Genomic DNA, 16,771 nt, shown 5'->3' with positions numbered 1-16,771 from the left:
TGAGCAACTCGAAATTCCATCCAACTCAGTCGGTAACACGGATGCTTTTGGCCATCTCCCGGCTCATCAAGTATTGGCCGATAGTTACAGCGTTGGGCACAGGGTATAATCGGGCCCCAGAGTCAACTGTTCACTGGACCGATAAGGATACGAAAGCAATGATTGAAAGTTCAACTAGGCGGCCACCTTGAGAGGACCGAACCCCTGATAAGCCATCCATCTTTTAAGGATATTTTGGTGAGCTGCGCCAAGCGCATCCTCCAATCCAGTGGAACGCCTTCAAGCCGCTAGAGGTCAGCACAGAGGCCTCGCGAGCTGAAGCACCAATCCAGATGTGCCGCTAGGGACTCTTCAGGGCTTGCCAAGTACCTACCTAAGTAAATGTAGATAGCTGCAAGTGCCAGAGGCAAATTTTGAAGCGGATTGATTGGCCTGGATACCAGGTACTACTCGGGACGCGCGCTGAGAAGGAGGCGAACACCGCTCTGACCCCCCTCCAGGGTACTGGACCGTGTATGTAGAGATTCCGCCTTTTCTTCTGTAGCGCACTCTACGTGAAGCCATCATCTGGTAATTAGTGTACCCACGTATGTACCCTGCTCTATCTGGCCCACAACTGGATGGCTTCGCATTTCCCATGCTCGAACTGCCCGGAAACATGGGCATCCCGTCCCATCTTTGCCTACTCCGTCGCTGCATGAACTCTCGGCCCGACACCCGTACAACCGTCTCCAGTATAATCGCTACCTCCTTCACTTTCTTTAGCGACCGCTCCAGCTCTTGTCGAGACGGCGCAAGCAGATGTGGCACCGCGCTAGGATAGGGTGGGCACGAACTGGCATATCAGTGTTTACCCTTGCCAGAGACTAAAGGGTTCCGGGAGCCCACGCGAACCCAAGCAAACAATCTTATTCTGCCAGCATCACTGACTGGGGCGTGACACCGTCCATAATGCGGCTGGCCGAGCAGCAACCTGCAGCGTGCCGTGCGGCCTTTGGCCTTGTCCATCCCCTCTCCTCTCCTCTCTTCTTTTCAGTCTGACATCTCAGGCACCACTGAAGGTTGCCGCAAACTGAGTCGGGCTGACCCGCATGCCAGAGCTATCTTCGGGCTTAGGACCCTGTCGTCTGGTCTTTAAGCTATCATGGGCCATGTCTCTCGATCTACCTATGCCTGCCCTGGCAATGGCGGCTGCGGAAGCGTGCGGAATCCAGGCAATCTCTTTGGCTGCGGACATGCGGCGCGGCAATTTAGGGATGCAGTGAAAACATGGCAAAGTGGAAACGAGGTTAAGGCAAGGTATGAATGAAGACAAAATGGGGATGATTGCGGGTTTGCTCATGTCGTGTGCCACCTTCGACCAGAGAACCCCGGCGACAGGCATACAGTTCAGGCGCAGACAATTGAGTAACGAGACTATGCCTCGAAAAGTTGGTAAAGAGGACGTGGGCTCGGGACAGCTTCGTCCAGTCCAGTCCGGTCCAGCCCTCATTCTTTCTCCATCTTTCCTCTTTCCGTTCGTTCTGATCGACCATTCTCTCAACCAAACTGCGCTCGTCGAGCGGGAAGAAAGGCGCGGTGTTCGCATGTGGCCTTGGCTCCTTCCGTTTTCAACCATCCCCTCGCGTTGCTGGTGGCCAACTGGCTTTGCACCAATTCCCACCCCAGCGACTCGCGTCCTTGTAGGCCTTTGGACTGGCAACCAGCTGCTAGCTTGGGATACTCGGCTCATATAACAGTCACTCTTGCCACCAATCTATCGAGCCTAGCAAATGCTCGTTCGTGCAGCTCTCTTATTTACGTCGAGCCCTTGGAACTACACCAGCTCCCACCCAGTCCGTCTCGTTGCCAAACATTGGAAGGATTGGCAGGCCGGCGTCTTCTTGGCAAGACCTTTGAATAATCAAAACGTACGTATGTCTTCACACTTTTTTGGGGTCTATTTCCTTTCGTAATCCTTGGGAGGCCCGAGTACTAGAAACTCCGTGCGTCGGAGCGCACGACCTATCTACACTCTATTCATGACAGCTGAACGTACTGCGCCAAGTACAAGGGGTCTCTAATCAACAGGTCCATGTTAAGTTGCCGCTCTCACTCGGTGATTGCGGTTGGTGTCTTTTTTTGTTGTGTGTCAGGCTAAGGGGGTTCTGCGCGGAGCTGAAGACTAACACGGCCGCTACTAGTAAAACCACCGTTTCCAAACAATCAATTCTGATACAACTATCCCAACTCCTAGCACCATCGAAATCGCCTTTATCTCGTCTTCGGCCTCGGACACTGTCGCAGACATGGCTGATCCCATTTCTCCGCCTTCTTCTCCCCTGAAGGAGTCCAACACCTCCTCCTCCAGCACCACAAGCGACAAGTCCACGTCCCATCGACCGGTGACCGCCCAAACCAAACTTACTTTTGCTGAACGAAAGATGAACCGTCGTCCTTCAACTGCTCCCACCCCCATTGTCGAGGGGGATGGTGGCCTGACGAGAGACGTACACCATTCTCTCCCAGGTGACCCTCGCAGCAACCGAAAGTCCAAGACACCTGCCGATTTGGCGAAGCGTAGGAGCTCTTACTATGAAGAGGCGTTCCAAGGCGACAGAGAGGCCAACCTGTCTAAGGACCGCATCCTCAGCGAGGCCGTCGTGATGACCGACTTGCGCACCAATGTGATTGTACGCTGTAGCACTCTAGCCGCAGCTTGCAGCCGAGGCTAACTCCCTGTGCAGATCAACGACGAGTTCAGCTTCATCACAGATTTTTCCTACCAGCTGTCGGTCAGATATCAGCGACCAGTGTCTTCGATCGTGGTCAACTTACAGCATGGGGCCTGCATGCTATTTGGAGGTACCTTCGAGCCAGCGTATACGATGTCTATCCATGCGCTTCCCCTTGAGGTTGGCATGGCCAAGAACAAGAGGAATTCGGCTTTGCTACAGAGGCACCTTCAAGAAGCCCTTGGCGTTCCGCCAGCTCGTGGATACGTCAAGTTCGTCGAGGTGCCTGCTGATTGCATGGCTGTCAACGGCAAGACCACTGCCTCTCAGGTTTTCGAGGTAACTGGCGAAGAGGAGGAGACTATTGCTGAACGCCGCGCTCGCAACCGCAAGAGTCTCGGTGGCAAGGTAGGCCGCGCGGAGAAGCATCTTGAGAGGAAGGGTAGTGCTGACGGCGTCCCAGCCCATGTCGGCATTACGTCACGGATCCATTGTCGGAACTAAGAGGGGTTCAGTATTCGACTTCCGTAGGGAATCTGTCGCCTCTCCACGAAAGGATACTGCTCAGCAGGAGCTCACTCCTCCGCACAGCGCCACGGACGCGCCCCTCATCCCCTCTATTCCCGAGACTGATGCCGTCAACAGCACCTCCGATGAGAAGGACACACCTTTCAAGGAAGTTGAGAAGGCTCCCACCAACACCTACGGGGACTATATGAGGAAGACCAAACCGGCCAAGCGCAAGGGCAATTTCGTCTCGTCGCTATTTTCTCGTTCCCCCAGGAGCGATGCCATACAACTGTAAACAACATTCAACTTCCCAGACGTGTTTCTTTTGTATTACGCTCGCTATTTGGCTTTGCAACAGTGGTCGAATTGGAACTTGAGAGACTGTAGGAAACCAAAACGCTGCATTGATTAATAGGGAGGTGGAGTTATGCATAATCGCCCGCCTGGGTAGGCGGCTAGGAGCTCATGTCCAGGGGCGCTATTCCTCTTGTAATCTTATCTGGACTCTCCAATACTGGAGGTATGGCTGTTCGGGAAGACTGATATTTGCAGTCACCTCGGCCAGCTCCACTTATGCCATTAAGCTGACTGGCACTCGATAAATTCAATGCTCGCTGTTCCATTTGCTATCGACGGTGAAGGTGCGGCAATTTGCTTGCATCGAGAACCTTCGAGGGGTGAGTTAAACGATGTATGGCGCTGGATGGTCAAACCACGTACTACAAAAAATCATGAATAGAAAGAAACAGGCGATGAGCATGTCTCAGTCGGTTATCCGCACAAGCAACTTGCAAGTAAAGTGCTTCAAGGGTGTGGTGACAAGCGCTGTGAGGCTGGGGTGGGTGGACCGTGGACAAGCGAGACGAACTCGCTTAATTAAAATGGGGCTTTCGCAGGTGGGTGTCCAAATTCTTCTTATCTTATCGCGCTGTATCGTCATTGTTCCTCCATACCAATTACCAATTGCTTCAACCCCCGTCGCATGTCTTGTCATTCCACTCCGATCCGCAATACGGCCTCCTCCACATTGGCACTGTGATAGGCTGGAACTCAACGTCGGCGCGACTAACCGGCAGACGCAAGCTCAGCGCATAGCCTTTTATTCTCTTTATTTCTCGTTTATCGTCGGAGGGCTGGAAGGGTTTCCAAACACATTGCGATACTTGTTGTTTGCCGGCGTCTTCAAAGAGTTGGAGTCCTCTTGCTCGTCGCTGCTGCGGGTCAAGGTGACGGACAACCGACTTCGGCGGCTTCTGGACAGGCGCAGCGAACACGAGGAGCGCTTCAGTCACAGCAACAGGAAACGGACGGAGGAGAAATCCCTGCGCGGAAGATGGAGGTGAGATTTTGACTTTTGCTTCTGTTTTCTTTTCTTTTCTTTCTTTCTTTCTTTCTTAGTCCCTCCCCCATCACTCTTGAGCCGCCGCGTTCTCTTCATCTTTTTTCTGCGTATTACACCGTCCAAGGGGTACAAGACGAGAGCCTTTCGGCCTACAATGTTTCTTGTATGAGACCGTTTCCGAACCGGAAACGCCAGGCCAACCTTGGTTTCCTCAGCCTGACTGAGTAAGCAAGCTTCAACTACGCTTGTCGGCCAAACACATATACTGCCGTTGATGCGGCTCGAAACACCTCTTGGGGCATTGCCAGCTTGCGCAGTCCGGCAACATCCTGCGTCACGCCCGCAGTCATAGCTAGGGTTCACCCAACTACAGCCCGGTTTGGCCTGTTCGTCCGCCCCTATCAAGGGTCGAGTCATAGTTCCGGGCGATGGAGTGGGAGGCTGAGCCACGGTGTCATGGATAATGCGTTGTCTGTACGACGGTGAGATCCGCAGAAGAAAGAAGAGCTTGCCCAGTTTTGCCTCAAAGCCGGCGCAGGGTCTTCCTCCCAGCCGTTGCGCGAGCGGTTTGCGACAAGCTACGGGTTTCCCCATGTGAAGATGCGCAGGCCTGCCGCCAGATTCCCTCATCCTGCGCGTACCCGTTGGAGCCGGTCGTATTCGACCGAAATTGTGCCAAGATAGTTATTCTGGCGACAACTTTCGAGGTACTGCAAGCGAGTAGATGACAGCGTTCCTCTCATAGTGTCTGGACACACATGTTCACGAGAACAATCCTGCAGGTCTGGGGGCCTCCTGACTTTTCGCCCTGGACCGTGGTCAGCCTTGAGACCTGTCCGAGAACCCGTACAAACATCGAGACCCCTGGTCTATGGCATCGACCTTTCTGAGATACCAGCAAACACAAAATATTTCGCGACGTGGCAGGAGCCTCGACGAGACTACATCTGACGAAAGCTGCTGAGCCTCGGATACTACGCTGTCGCCGTGTAATTAGGTCGGCGAAGATCGCGGACGTCTGCCAGAGCAACATCTCGTGATTCTTGGGATGAAACCATCACACCCCTCAATTGATTCAATGCTGTCCCAAGCGGTTGACGGCCTGGGTCTTTCTGTCCATAATGCTGCTTTTCGCGCGAACGGTCGTCAGAGTCCGGCAAGGCTAACCCTTCAGCGTGTCTACGATCAGGACCAAGGAGTCCCGCCGACAGATGCGAACAAGCCGATGGAGCTACTTCCGGGACCCCCCGGAAAGGGGAAACCCAGACTTCTTCTGATGGGTCAAAGAAGGTATGAATCGACGCCCCCTAGAATCTTGTTCTTCATCTGAGCCCGACACTGATCTATGAACAGGAGTGGCAAGTCTTCAATATCAAGTGTGGTGTTTCACAAGTTACCGCCCAATGAGACGCTGTTCCTCGAGTCGACGGCTCGTATTCAAAAAGACTCCATGGCGTGAGAAGCGATTCGTCTCATCCAAGCTTGCAGGACCATCCACTGACACCCGCCGCCCAGATCGTTCATGGATTACCAGGTCTGGGACTTCCCCGGCCAGATCGACTTCTTTGAGAACCCAAACTTCGACATGGACGCCATCTTCGGGGAGATTGGCGCCCTTATCTGGGTCATTGACGCGCAGGACGACTACCTCGAGGCCGTGTCACGGCTCAACGCCACGGTCCTCAATCTCCAGCGGTTTTACCCAAACATCAACATCGAGGTCTTCATCCACAAGGTCGACGGCCTCTCGGACGATTACAAGCTCGATATCCAGCGCGACATCACCATCCGCATCCAGGACGAGCTCTCGGACCACGGCTTCGAGAACGCCCCCGTCACCTTCCACCTGACGTCCATCTACAACCACTCCATCTTCGAGGCCTTCTCCAAGGTCATTCAGAAGCTCATCCCCCAGCTCGGCACCCTCGAGGCCATGCTCACCAACCTCTGCCGCACGTGTCGCTTCGAGAAGGCCTACCTCTTCGACGTGCTCTCCAAGATCTACATTGCCACCGACTCGGCCACTGCCGACATGGCCTCGTATGAGATCTGCTCCGACTACATCGACGTCATCATCGACATCACCGAGGTCTACGGCTCCTGGCCGCGCTCCGACGGCCAGCGCAAGCGCCTCGAGGCCGAGCCGTGGAACGCAAAGGTCGAGGATCAGGTCGCCTGCAACTGGGCCGAGAGCTGCATGGTCCTGCACGACTCGCAGCGGCCCATCATGTTGCGCGAGGTTGACCGCTACCTCGCCCTCGTGGCCATCATGAAGGAAGACTCATACGACCGAATGCCTCTCGTGAATATGAACGTCGAGGCCGTCGTTCAGGGCATCACCGAGTTCTTTGAGATTACAAAGTCGCGCAAGTGAGGAGCGAGAGAGGGGATGGTATGGCAAGTGGGGGAAGCTTGAGGAGCGTAGGCATCAGACATCCATCAAAAGAAGATTTTCCGCACGTTTTGGCTCGTTCTGTACAATAAATCTTTATTCTCTTTTTCTTTTCTTGTTGCACGACCACTAAAGTACTCTGATTTCTTTCTCTCTCGCTTTCGTGATATGAGCCATCTATCCACTTTTGACTACCTCTGTCCGTGTCTATCAGGTGTACGCGACTGCAGTCTGTGAAATAACCCATCTAGCGCCGCCTCTTCTAACTCTTGAACCTCCAGCACACCCATACGTTTCTTCCTACGCGGCGTGAAGCGCTTCGCCGGCACCTTGAACATGTTCCCCGGCGTCAGGGGCACAAGCGTCTTCTAAGCGCCCTGTGCCGCTCTCGGTGTCGCCGGTTCCGGCGGTTGCGTGTCGTCCAGACCAGACCCGAGGCTGAAGACCTTGTAGGTGGTCCGATTAGCACCTAGAACACACACGCGGGCGGGGACTTCGCCGCGCGCATCGGAGGCGTCCTGAACGTCCATCCGCGCCGGCGCGAAAGACGGGTCCTCGGGAAGCGGGAATGTGGTTGCTTCACCCTGTAGCTGCTGAAAGAGAGCCTGCGTCATGGGTAAATTTCCCTCTTGGTAGGGCATGTATGTAATGCTGTGTGACTGAACCGGGATCGTAACAATGTTGGCAGATTTGCCTGTGAAGAATTAGTAAAGAGAGTTAGTCATTTGGTCAAGAGGTTGCTGAATCCAACGTACCTTGCTTGCATACAAGCAGAACCAGCGTGCTGCTGTTCAGAAACTTGACGTCGACAATCTTGCCATCATCTACAGAAAGAGCTGCAGTCGTGGTGGTTACGTTGCTGCTGATGCCGTTGATGATGCCGATGGACGTGCGGAAGATGAAGACTGTAAGATTGTTTGCATTATTTTCAGGCGGACGTTAAGAAGAATCACTTACCACTCTGGTCACATCCCTCTTCGACAACAGCCGCGAAGATAAGTCCGTCAATCTCCTTCTGCATGACAATTTAGCAAATGATCGTGGTTTCTTCGCAGTATCAGACGAACCTCCTTCTTTTCTGGGCACATTGTGGAATCGAACCTAGCAATATTGCGGCTCAAGGCGATCTTTGTCGGCTGTCCGAAGCGAACACTTCTCTTCTGTGCTTCGGCAATATCTTTGAAGATTCCATTCGCGCGAGTAGTAAGGTAATCGACGAGAAAGCTGACATTCGGGAAAGCTTTTAAATAAGACTGTCCTTCTTCCCATCGCTTGAGCTGCGTGTCCAATTCTTCAAGCATTGATGCTCCGCTCTCAGCTCGCTCCCAGTTGGTTGAGTAGTCTTCTTTGGATACCTCGTCCAAGAATACGGCCATAGGGCTCTCCACAAGGTACCGTTGAACGTACACTAGCACCTTGCTGTTCTCCATGGTGGCTTCCTTTTCCGTTAGATCTTCACTTGCTGAGCTTGGGGCAGCGAGACGGTCGATCTGGAATCGCATCCAAGTGGAGAAGGCATTGAAGAGATCGAGTTCTTCCATGACGTTGAGCAAGATCCTGTGGCCAACCAATGTAAGGCAAGAGACGATGTCCATTGCACGGGAAATCTGGGCAACAGTGAAGCCGATGTCGTCCCTTGAATCGTAAAACTGAGCTAGCCCACGTAGACGGCTAAGAATGATGGCGCATCTCTCCAGTGCGGGCAGCATGTTCTCGTGTATCAAACATCGCAAGTTTTCGAGACCAGATACAACGGCCTTATCCCATCGTTTATGTCCCTGCGTGATCATTTTAGCCACAAAGTATGTGAGTTCAACAATAGCAATATCATGAACTTACACGCTCAGCTAGGCTATCGACAAGCCATTCGCGAACAGGTTCGTATGTATGGCCTGTAATAACTGTATGAAACAACGCCTGAACAACGTTTGTCGGGCCATAGGAAGCTTGCTCCAGGTCCCCTTCTACACTGCGCAAGAACTTAGAAGGCAGATCCCTCGTATTCTTGTATTCCACCTGCATATGCAGTTGCGTTTGCTTCACATATCGTAGCAACTTTTGCAGTGTCGTGAGTTTGGACGCCAAGAGGGAGATGTTAATCGGCGACAGAGGAATAAAAGGTAGGTCCATAGGTACAAGATACAATGCCTGGTCGTCGTCGGCTGAGGGTTTCAGGAATAGAGCATGGGTTGACACCTCTGGATGAGAAGCATGTTGGACTAGCTGGAGGACACCCGGCCTGTACATTGAGCTTGGCAGGGTATATCGGAAGTTGCCAATAACAAAAGAGTCGTAGATGCTGAGATGAAGGTGGCCATCGCTCGTTCCCACGAGCATTACGAAGACTTGATCGCTGTCCTGATTGTTAAAAGGTTGGAATAGGTACTCGATGCCTGTCCGCAACGTGAACACCAGCCCATCTTCGCTGCAATCGCGGTCAGCCACAAATAGGGAACCATTGGGGAAGCTAACGCACCCTGCTCCAGCACTTGAGCTAGGCAAAGGGCTGATCTTGGGCAGTGCCGAGTCCACCTCCAAGAAGGTGAGTTCTCCCGGAAAATCTAGTGAGGCGAGTCCCGCAGGTAGTTCGAGCTCCTCCGACATGAGCTTCTGCCACGGCTGAGACGATGTCTTCTGGTATCGAAATCCTGATTTGCCTACGGTATTGCGTGACCAGCCGATGTGGGTGATGTTGGGCGCTGTTGTGTTGTCTCCACAGACCCGGATATGATGTGCAGCTTTGTTGTTCTCCAAGCCCATCAACCTTACGTAGCCGTCACTCCAGCCTACAGCGAGGAACTGACCTATCACCGAGTCAGTCAAAAAGGTGCCCATAGGCGCTGAATACACGGAATTACCATCCGGCTTCCATCTCACGGCCTGTGGTTGTGGTGTTTGCTGGCCAGGTTTTGCGAATTGGTGGATTTTGGACACAACCTGTTCCCTGGGTCGGTATATCAGAAGATTCTTCCCCGTTGCATCCCAGCTGACGGACAAATCGACGGTCGGGTTGCTGCAGGGAAACCCATCTGCAACCCGGTGGTCGAATCTGGTCTCGCTGTAAGAGCGCAGCTGTGTGATTTTAGCCATCGCGAGAAAACGAAGCTATTCGTGATGTTGTGCGAATGGTGCTTGTTCGAGAAACCATAGCTGGTCCCCTAAGGGAAGGCGCCTACGTCTACCCAGGTAGGTACCTAGGCGAAGGTAGTGAGCGAAGCAGAACCAAGCCCAGACCGAATAACTGCCAATTGAGACGCGAAGCAATTGATCCAACTCGCTGCTCCGAGGACGACGGTCATGCTCAGAGCAGGTGTTTTGGGTGTCGACTGCCTTTTTGAGGTTCGCAACTCCTGCCTACCTCAGGGCAGGTACCAGCATGCATGTACTTCTTCAGGCTCGTGTTTTGTGTGCGCTTTCAGGGACGCTACGGATAACGAGCCTGCCTGCAATTAGTGGGCCTTGGGTGCACTTGCCCGTTTTCCAGTGACTGGAACACACATCACTTTAAGTAGGTACTAACAGGTGATTGGAGTGGATAGGTGGGAAAAATAACGGCGCTTAAGGGTGGGTTGGCAACAACAGCAACAATAAATAGCTTCTTTTGCAGGTGCTTTCGCGCCCTGTTTCTCTCTCTAAGATACGTTTCATTTCATGCAGCCAACTGCAATGGCAATTTCCCAACATTGCCAGTCAAACCCGCTGCTCGGAAACTCCTGGGTTGGCGCTCAACAATGCAACCACTAACGATCTCATCTCAATCTAAGATACCTTAGCTAGCTACTGGAGCTCGGCTCTCTATTCAATCAAGAAGTTGTCTGCATTCGACTTGACTTCCTTTGAGAAAGTCACTTCCTCATCCTCTTCAAGTAGGGAAACCGAGGAGACCTAGGCATATACATTAGCGTTTGTGTCATGGACATATTTCATGAGCTGCAACTTACATCGACGTCAATGAAAGGAGACGTCTTTGAGAACCTGACCGTCATGGGAAAGAAGTCATTCTCATCGTTGGTTTCGGCCTCAAACTCGAACGATCCTGTGGGGTTCTCGTCTGACACTGTTCCGATGTTCCACTCCAGAGAGTCTCCGGAGACCTCGTACGAGGCATCGAAACTCGAGACAACTGGCTCGCTAACCTGATAGGGAATGATCACACTGACGTCCCTAAGTGTGTCGCCGCCCGTCAGCTCATACTCGACCGTCATGTTGTACTTGTCCGCATCCTTGTTGATCCAGACTGTGAACGTAATGGGGCACGCGCTGGCATCATCTGCCTTGGCCGTCGCCCTCCAGCGCAGCACGCCCACTGACTGGTTCGTGGGGAAGCCGCGGGCAGTGTTGCTCATCTGGATAACCTTGGAGCTGTTGAAGAGGTTCTTGTCGACGTTGGGATGCGTTCGGAACTGGGCGCCGTGAGATGCGTTGGCCGTCAGGTTCAATTTGACCTTGGTCAAGGTAGGGTCGGAGATGCGGAGGCTCAGATCACCAACTATCGCAAGGGAGTTGATGGCTCCCTCTCTCGACAGCTTGGCACTGATGGCCTCGTTGACCACGACGTGGATAGCATCACGGTCAAGGGTAGAGGAGACTCGGGGCTCTGCTGCAGGCTCGGGAACATGGGCAGGGGATGGCGTGATAAGGGGCGTATCGTCCACTTCGGGGCCCATCTCGCCTCGAACACGCTCGAACATGTCCGTGGTCTTGGATTTCTTGCCCAATTGCATACCCTTGCCCTTAGGAGCATTCAGTCTGCACATGTCAGCCGCCGATCACCATGTCCTGGTACCACACAGCAACTTACTTGTTGAAGGTCTTGTTCTTTTCAGCTTCGTACGAGTCGTACGTATCCGTTGGCGTCGGGCGGGTCGGAGGGGTGTAAGTCGGGTACACGGGCGTTCTGGGCATGCCACCACCGACGCGGCCAGCTCGAGCCGACTCCTTGCGCTGCATTTCCAGCTGCTTGGCCTTTCGCTTCCGCTCCTCCGTCGCCTCCAATTCCTTGTTCTGTAGCAAATGTTAGTATGAAGCGTTTGGCAACACAGAACAGTAGAGTGACGGACTCGTGCGATGATCTCCTGGATTCGCTCTTCGTGACTCTCCATCTCGAGGAAGGTCTTGATCTGGCTGATGGTTAAGTTCTCGCGGTATCCGAGGGTGACGAGCTCGTCGAAAGCGCTGAGTAGCTCGTACGCATTCTTCAGGATCTCCCTCTCATCGAGACTCTTGCATGTGCTGGTGACAACCTGCGCGAACAGGTGCAGGGAGTCGATGTCTTGAAGGATGTTGGACTGGCGGTTGGTAATGAGCACCATGTAGAGCTCGTCCAGCGGCTGGTAAACGAAGCGCACATTATCTTGTTCGACGGTCGTGTGCTGGGTGCCACTATCAGCCAGCTTTGGAAAAGACGCAAGGAGGGCTTCGATGCGGGATCGTGGCATCTCCCTGAACTGGCGGGAGAGGACAGCTTTCCCGCCACGGGTACAAATCGACGCTGCGAGGACAACCTATTCAAGTCAGCATCTTCTGTCTGCAGTCTACGCAAAATACGGATGGAAAGAAGGCGCTTCACCATTTTGGACGGGGTGTTGTGACAGTGTTAAGGGCGAATTGAATATGTAGACGGGCTGTCGCAACTCGACTTCGAGGTCCCGGGCCAAAGGGGGACCACATGGGGAGCTCGAATATTGAGCCGAATGTGTGAATCTGGCCAGTGCACGGGCCACCTTAACCTTACGCACAGCGGCTGGAACTAGCCCCAAAAGAGTAAGGTGGAAGCTACCTCCAGAAGGCGCGTCTAGCCGCGCTTACGGAACACAGAGGGGGTGGCACCTGGCCCTTTTTAAATTCCTAACGCGCCTGGTTCAACTCCACCTGGTTGACCCTACCTTGAACTTTCAACTCTTTGTCCTGCAACGATTTCCTCCCTTTTCCAGGGCATGCCTCCTCCGGACAACTTTTCAACTTCTCCAGCGAACATAACGTCAAAGGCCAGTACTTTCAGGGTTCAAACTCAGCTTCATAGTCACATCCCATCGATACCCCCAAACAACTGGATTTCGCTAGCTTCGTCGAGCGGACATCCGGTCTACGATACCTAAACTACCCAACCGAACCGCCGATCGTCCTGATATCCAGAGGGAAACCGAAACCTCTTTCCTTCAGAAACGGTCATCTCCGACTTGTCGGAATCAGAGGGGATGGCAACCGAAGCAGCTACGCCCCCGAGCCTCGAGGCTCAGCAACACGAGGAGTACATCGACTACTCTGAAGACGACTTGGCAGTACCTGCCGTCGCAGCCAAAGACTCGAACAACAAATCGTTTTCGTCCAACGCTCAGTTTGACCCCGACGGGTCGGAGATCTTGGAGATGGCGCCTGCAGAGTCAGACTACCAGGCCCAAGCCATCGACGTGCAGGTCGACGCTGACATTGAGACCATTTCTGCGGTTACCGATGTAAAGTTGAAGGGTGAAGGTGCAGAATTCGATACTACGCTCGCCTCTGAAGCCGTCCATCAGATACATACCACGGAAGCTGAGGATAATTACTTCGACGAGACTGAAATTCTCAATACTGTCAATAATACGGAAGCCGAAGGAGCTTATGTCAACGAGAACGAAATCAGCTGGGAGGATGGTTCTGGCAATGAACAGGATGCAGATCAAGACGATAGTCACGCCAAGACTGGTAACGATGACTGGCAATTGGTTGGTGATGCAGACCAGGTTGCACAAGATGCTGCAAATTTAAACGACGGATCATCCGAACATGAAGAAGCGGAGTGTCACGAAATTGACCAAGCGCTGGAGGACGTTCCTAGCGCTTTTGCCAACCTCGAAACAGACGTCGAAGCTATTGCTGTTGACCTTGGCCCTGCTTCGGAAGAAGGGCAAGTTGCCGAAACCCAAGATTCAGAGGCGGATGATGTGAATGGGACAGCTGATCCCGATCCGGAGAACAGCGATTCAGCTGTCGATGCCTCGGCAGATGTCAGTGACACCCAGCTCGAACGTCTTGAGACCTTTCAGGAGGGTCTTCACAATGCCCCTAGCGAACAAGGCGCCGAGGACTATTCCATGGGCGAAGATTACGGTTCTCAGCTTGAACGGGACGCCGAAAGCGACATTGCTGCTACTGATGATGATGTCACCGACGAGCAGCACCATGGCGAAGTTGCCGACGCTACCGACCACATGGTGTCAGAGGAGGCCATATCGGACCACGAGCATATAATGTACGATGATGAGATGCTTGCCGATGTGCAATCGTCAGTTTCGGCAGAAACGTCACCCAACGAAGACATGGATATTCCCGTAATCACGGTCTCGTACAAAGGCATCGACTATCCTTTCTTTTACGGCTCGCCGGATAGTGAGGGCAAGGAATGCTTTTTTCATGACCTGTCGCTTTTGCACTGCAAAATAGAAGGCGTACTGGCAGGTTTCCGTCGAGAGCTTGCCAATGAACTCGGTCCATTCGACGAGCTTGTGTTCCAGATCGACGAGCTCGGACTTGAATTTGCTGAAGTAAGCTTCCATCCTTTGGAAACAAAACCCTTACTGACCAGCTCAAAGTCCAGCCAGCCAGATGTGTTTTCCGATATAACCTTGGGCCAGATTATCTCCGTGTTTGACTCACTAGTCAAGAACCAGAACCCCAACGCGTCAAAACCGCTCTACGCGTATCTCTCTACCCGGCCCAACTGCAAGAAGCGATGGCTTTCCCTGGTCGATGATGCCTACAATGGCAAAGGCCTCGATGAAATCAGCTTCTACTTCGCATCCAGGGCGCACAGTGAAGCCCCTGAAATTCTGGATGACGAGGCCGACCTGATTGGAGAAGAAGACAATGCCGATGCTGCTACATGGCCACAGTCCCCTCGCGAGAGTGAGCGTGGCGACCTGAATGAAGACAAGACTCAGGATGAAACTGTGGAGACCAACGAGAACATCAACGAGTATGACGATGTTGACGATGGCATCAATGGAGATGGCAATGCAGAGTCACAAAGTGCTCTTAACGAAGATTCCATCCAGCCAGAGGCGAGCGTTGTAGACGACGTCGATGTCGAGCCGACCATGGTCAACAACGGAGCTGCCCCCATGGATGAGTCCACCGTAGCTGCGGATGTTAACGCCATTGAAGACACCAGTGTGGTAGACATGGGAGACCAGCTACCTGAACACCACGGAGAAAATGGTAATGCCGACTGTTTCCTATCAACCCCTTGTTTCTACCCCAGTTTTTGCCTTTGCACCACTTGTTCTTCGGCTTTTCCAGCGGCACAGACGGCGGAGGAAGATGGCTTTCGATACGAATCTTTAGTGCGGATGACCCGATATTCTGCCCAACGACAAACGCAATTTCAACTAAGCCATTCGTATCTGGAATTTAACAAAGGATTCCATACCCGCACAATCCGACGCCACTTGCATTCTGATTCTGATACCAGCATGGCTTTTCCTTCAACCACAGACGCTGACAATATAATTCAAGCCCCAGAAGTCGATGCATCTAACCCACTCGATTGGGATGCGAAAGAAGTCGACGCGTTTAACGCTGCCGAGGACGTCCAGGCCTTTCCAGAAGACGAGGATCTCACGCACAGTTTGAACCAGATTGCCGAAGGTGTCGACGTGAACCCAACAGTCAAGGTAACCCCCAATACCAGTGCGACATCGACACTGAACGGCGATGAAGAGGCGACGTACGACAATGAGCTTGATCTCAATGCCGACCTGCCTGAAAACGAAATTGATGGCGCTGAGATCCATGGCCAGGACGACGAACTAGCAGAAATTGATTGGAGGGAGTTTCCTGGCCAAGACGATGATGTTGCGAAGTCTCCTTCGATCTCTGGCAAACGCCAGAGATCGGATGTGGACGACATGCTGGATGACGAAGCTCAGAAAGGTATGGCTTATGTCTATAAAAATCAAGGAATTTGCTTGACTAACCACACATTAGACGTCAAGCGTCGTCGGTCTTGAGCTTCAAGCATTCTCACAACTAACCCCTTTTATGACTTTTCCACCGACGCAGATAGGATTTAGGTCTGCTGGACTTTCGGACCCAATTGTTGGTCATCTTGGCGAGCTCGAATCCCACGGTGCAACTACAACTACGGGACTGTTACTCGGCATGGTGTCCTATACGACCATCACGGTGTTTCGCTTGGAACACCACAATTGCCCACCCAAGGTAGGCTTCTGACATTGAATTTCGTACTGACTTGCAGCTTTTACATTCAACAATTACCCACCAGGCGGCGACCTGGTGTACTGAACGGACGACACACTCCTCCTGATACAGGCCCCCCGAATCTTCTCGATACCCCCGTCTATTCTCTTGCGATTTTGGTGGGATCTTTGGCGTATAATGGGAATGAAAAGCAATGGGACAGACCCACTGACTCGGTTAATGTTTCTTGTAACCAAACCGTGTCGGAGAAAGGACATGAACAAGGCGCCAAGAAGGTCTGCTCAGCCAGGTGAAGTATGAAGTCTTCCTGCGAAAAGACGCGGGGGGTGATCAGCATCTAGATGTCATCAGGGTATCTAGTTCTCATGACTGGCTGCCTTTGTCTCAGATGAGCTCTTTCTTGGAAGGAGGCGAATCAGGGTGCCATATATCACCAAGCTGATGCGTAGAGTCCTTCGAGGAAGCAGAATACGACAGAAAAAAACTTGCCTAATGAAGAACACGCATTTTCTTATCGATTTGTAGCAGGGCGGGTTATGCTAAAGTCCTTGTTGAGTCAATCTGCCGGAAGTGAACCGTTCCTTGCAAGTCTAAGCCTCGGCTTGCCTGTGG

At 52.8% G+C, this 16,771-nt stretch overlaps 7 protein-coding genes across 7 annotated transcripts; 4 read left to right on the top strand and 3 right to left on the bottom strand.

Moving 5' to 3' along the window:
- Positions 1–934: 934 nt before the first annotated feature.
- On the bottom strand, positions 935–1,972 carry LY79DRAFT_248822 (uncharacterized protein). Its single transcript, XM_060551830.1, has one exon. The coding sequence runs from the start codon at positions 1,730–1,732 to the stop codon at positions 1,046–1,048; it is 687 nt and encodes a 228-aa protein (XP_060419266.1). The 5' UTR covers positions 1,733–1,972; the 3' UTR covers positions 935–1,045.
- LY79DRAFT_248839 (macrophage migration inhibitory factor) lies at positions 1,875–3,599 on the top strand. The gene is made up of 4 exons (XM_060551831.1): positions 1,875–1,910; positions 2,184–2,672; positions 2,727–3,122; positions 3,178–3,599. The coding sequence occupies exons 2-4, from the start codon at positions 2,289–2,291 to the stop codon at positions 3,517–3,519; spliced, it is 1,122 nt and encodes a 373-aa protein (XP_060419265.1). The 5' UTR covers positions 1,875–1,910; positions 2,184–2,288; the 3' UTR covers positions 3,520–3,599.
- A 497-nt stretch (positions 3,600–4,096) lies between these two features.
- Positions 4,097–4,622, top strand: LY79DRAFT_537572 (uncharacterized protein). Its single transcript, XM_060556685.1, has one exon. It carries the CDS (start codon positions 4,106–4,108, stop codon positions 4,565–4,567), a length of 462 nt encoding a protein of 153 aa, XP_060419264.1. The 5' UTR covers positions 4,097–4,105; the 3' UTR covers positions 4,568–4,622.
- LY79DRAFT_537570 (Gtr1/RagA G protein conserved region-domain-containing protein) lies at positions 4,097–7,047 on the top strand. The gene is made up of 4 exons (XM_060556684.1): positions 4,097–4,563; positions 5,741–5,856; positions 5,920–6,021; positions 6,082–7,047. Exons 1-4 carry the CDS (start codon positions 4,558–4,560, stop codon positions 6,938–6,940), a joined length of 1,083 nt encoding a protein of 360 aa, XP_060419263.1. The 5' UTR covers positions 4,097–4,557; the 3' UTR covers positions 6,941–7,047.
- On the bottom strand, positions 7,048–10,490 carry LY79DRAFT_646469 (anaphase-promoting complex component Cut20/Apc4). The gene is made up of 6 exons (XM_060562463.1): positions 9,435–10,490; positions 8,798–9,383; positions 8,026–8,736; positions 7,916–7,973; positions 7,714–7,863; positions 7,048–7,652 (listed from the first exon to the last, which is right to left on the bottom strand). Exons 1-6 carry the CDS (start codon positions 10,046–10,048, stop codon positions 7,327–7,329), a joined length of 2,445 nt encoding a protein of 814 aa, XP_060419262.1. The 5' UTR covers positions 10,049–10,490; the 3' UTR covers positions 7,048–7,326.
- Positions 10,491–10,510: 20 nt separating this feature from the next.
- LY79DRAFT_537561 (adaptor complexes medium subunit family protein) lies at positions 10,511–12,646 on the bottom strand. Its single transcript, XM_060556683.1, has 5 exons — positions 12,528–12,646; positions 12,019–12,462; positions 11,760–11,962; positions 10,900–11,707; positions 10,511–10,843 (listed from the first exon to the last, which is right to left on the bottom strand). The coding sequence occupies exons 1-5, from the start codon at positions 12,528–12,530 to the stop codon at positions 10,754–10,756; spliced, it is 1,548 nt and encodes a 515-aa protein (XP_060419261.1). The 5' UTR covers positions 12,531–12,646; the 3' UTR covers positions 10,511–10,753.
- Positions 12,647–13,155: 509 nt separating this feature from the next.
- LY79DRAFT_586639 (uncharacterized protein) lies at positions 13,156–15,948 on the top strand (the record flags this gene model as incomplete). The annotated part of the gene is made up of 4 exons (XM_060560666.1): positions 13,156–14,484; positions 14,533–15,157; positions 15,455–15,871; positions 15,926–15,948. 4 exons carry the CDS (start codon positions 13,156–13,158, stop codon positions 15,946–15,948), a joined length of 2,394 nt encoding a protein of 797 aa, XP_060419260.1.
- Between the last annotated feature and the right edge of the window lie 823 nt (positions 15,949–16,771).

The sequence above is a fragment of the Colletotrichum navitas genome, assembly GCF_030913465.1.
Source record: "Colletotrichum navitas strain CBS 125086 chromosome Unknown LY79scaffold_4, whole genome shotgun sequence".
In the NCBI taxonomy this organism is placed as follows: domain Eukaryota; kingdom Fungi; phylum Ascomycota; class Sordariomycetes; order Glomerellales; family Glomerellaceae; genus Colletotrichum; species Colletotrichum navitas.
This window is presented reverse-complemented; position numbering and strand designations above follow the sequence as displayed.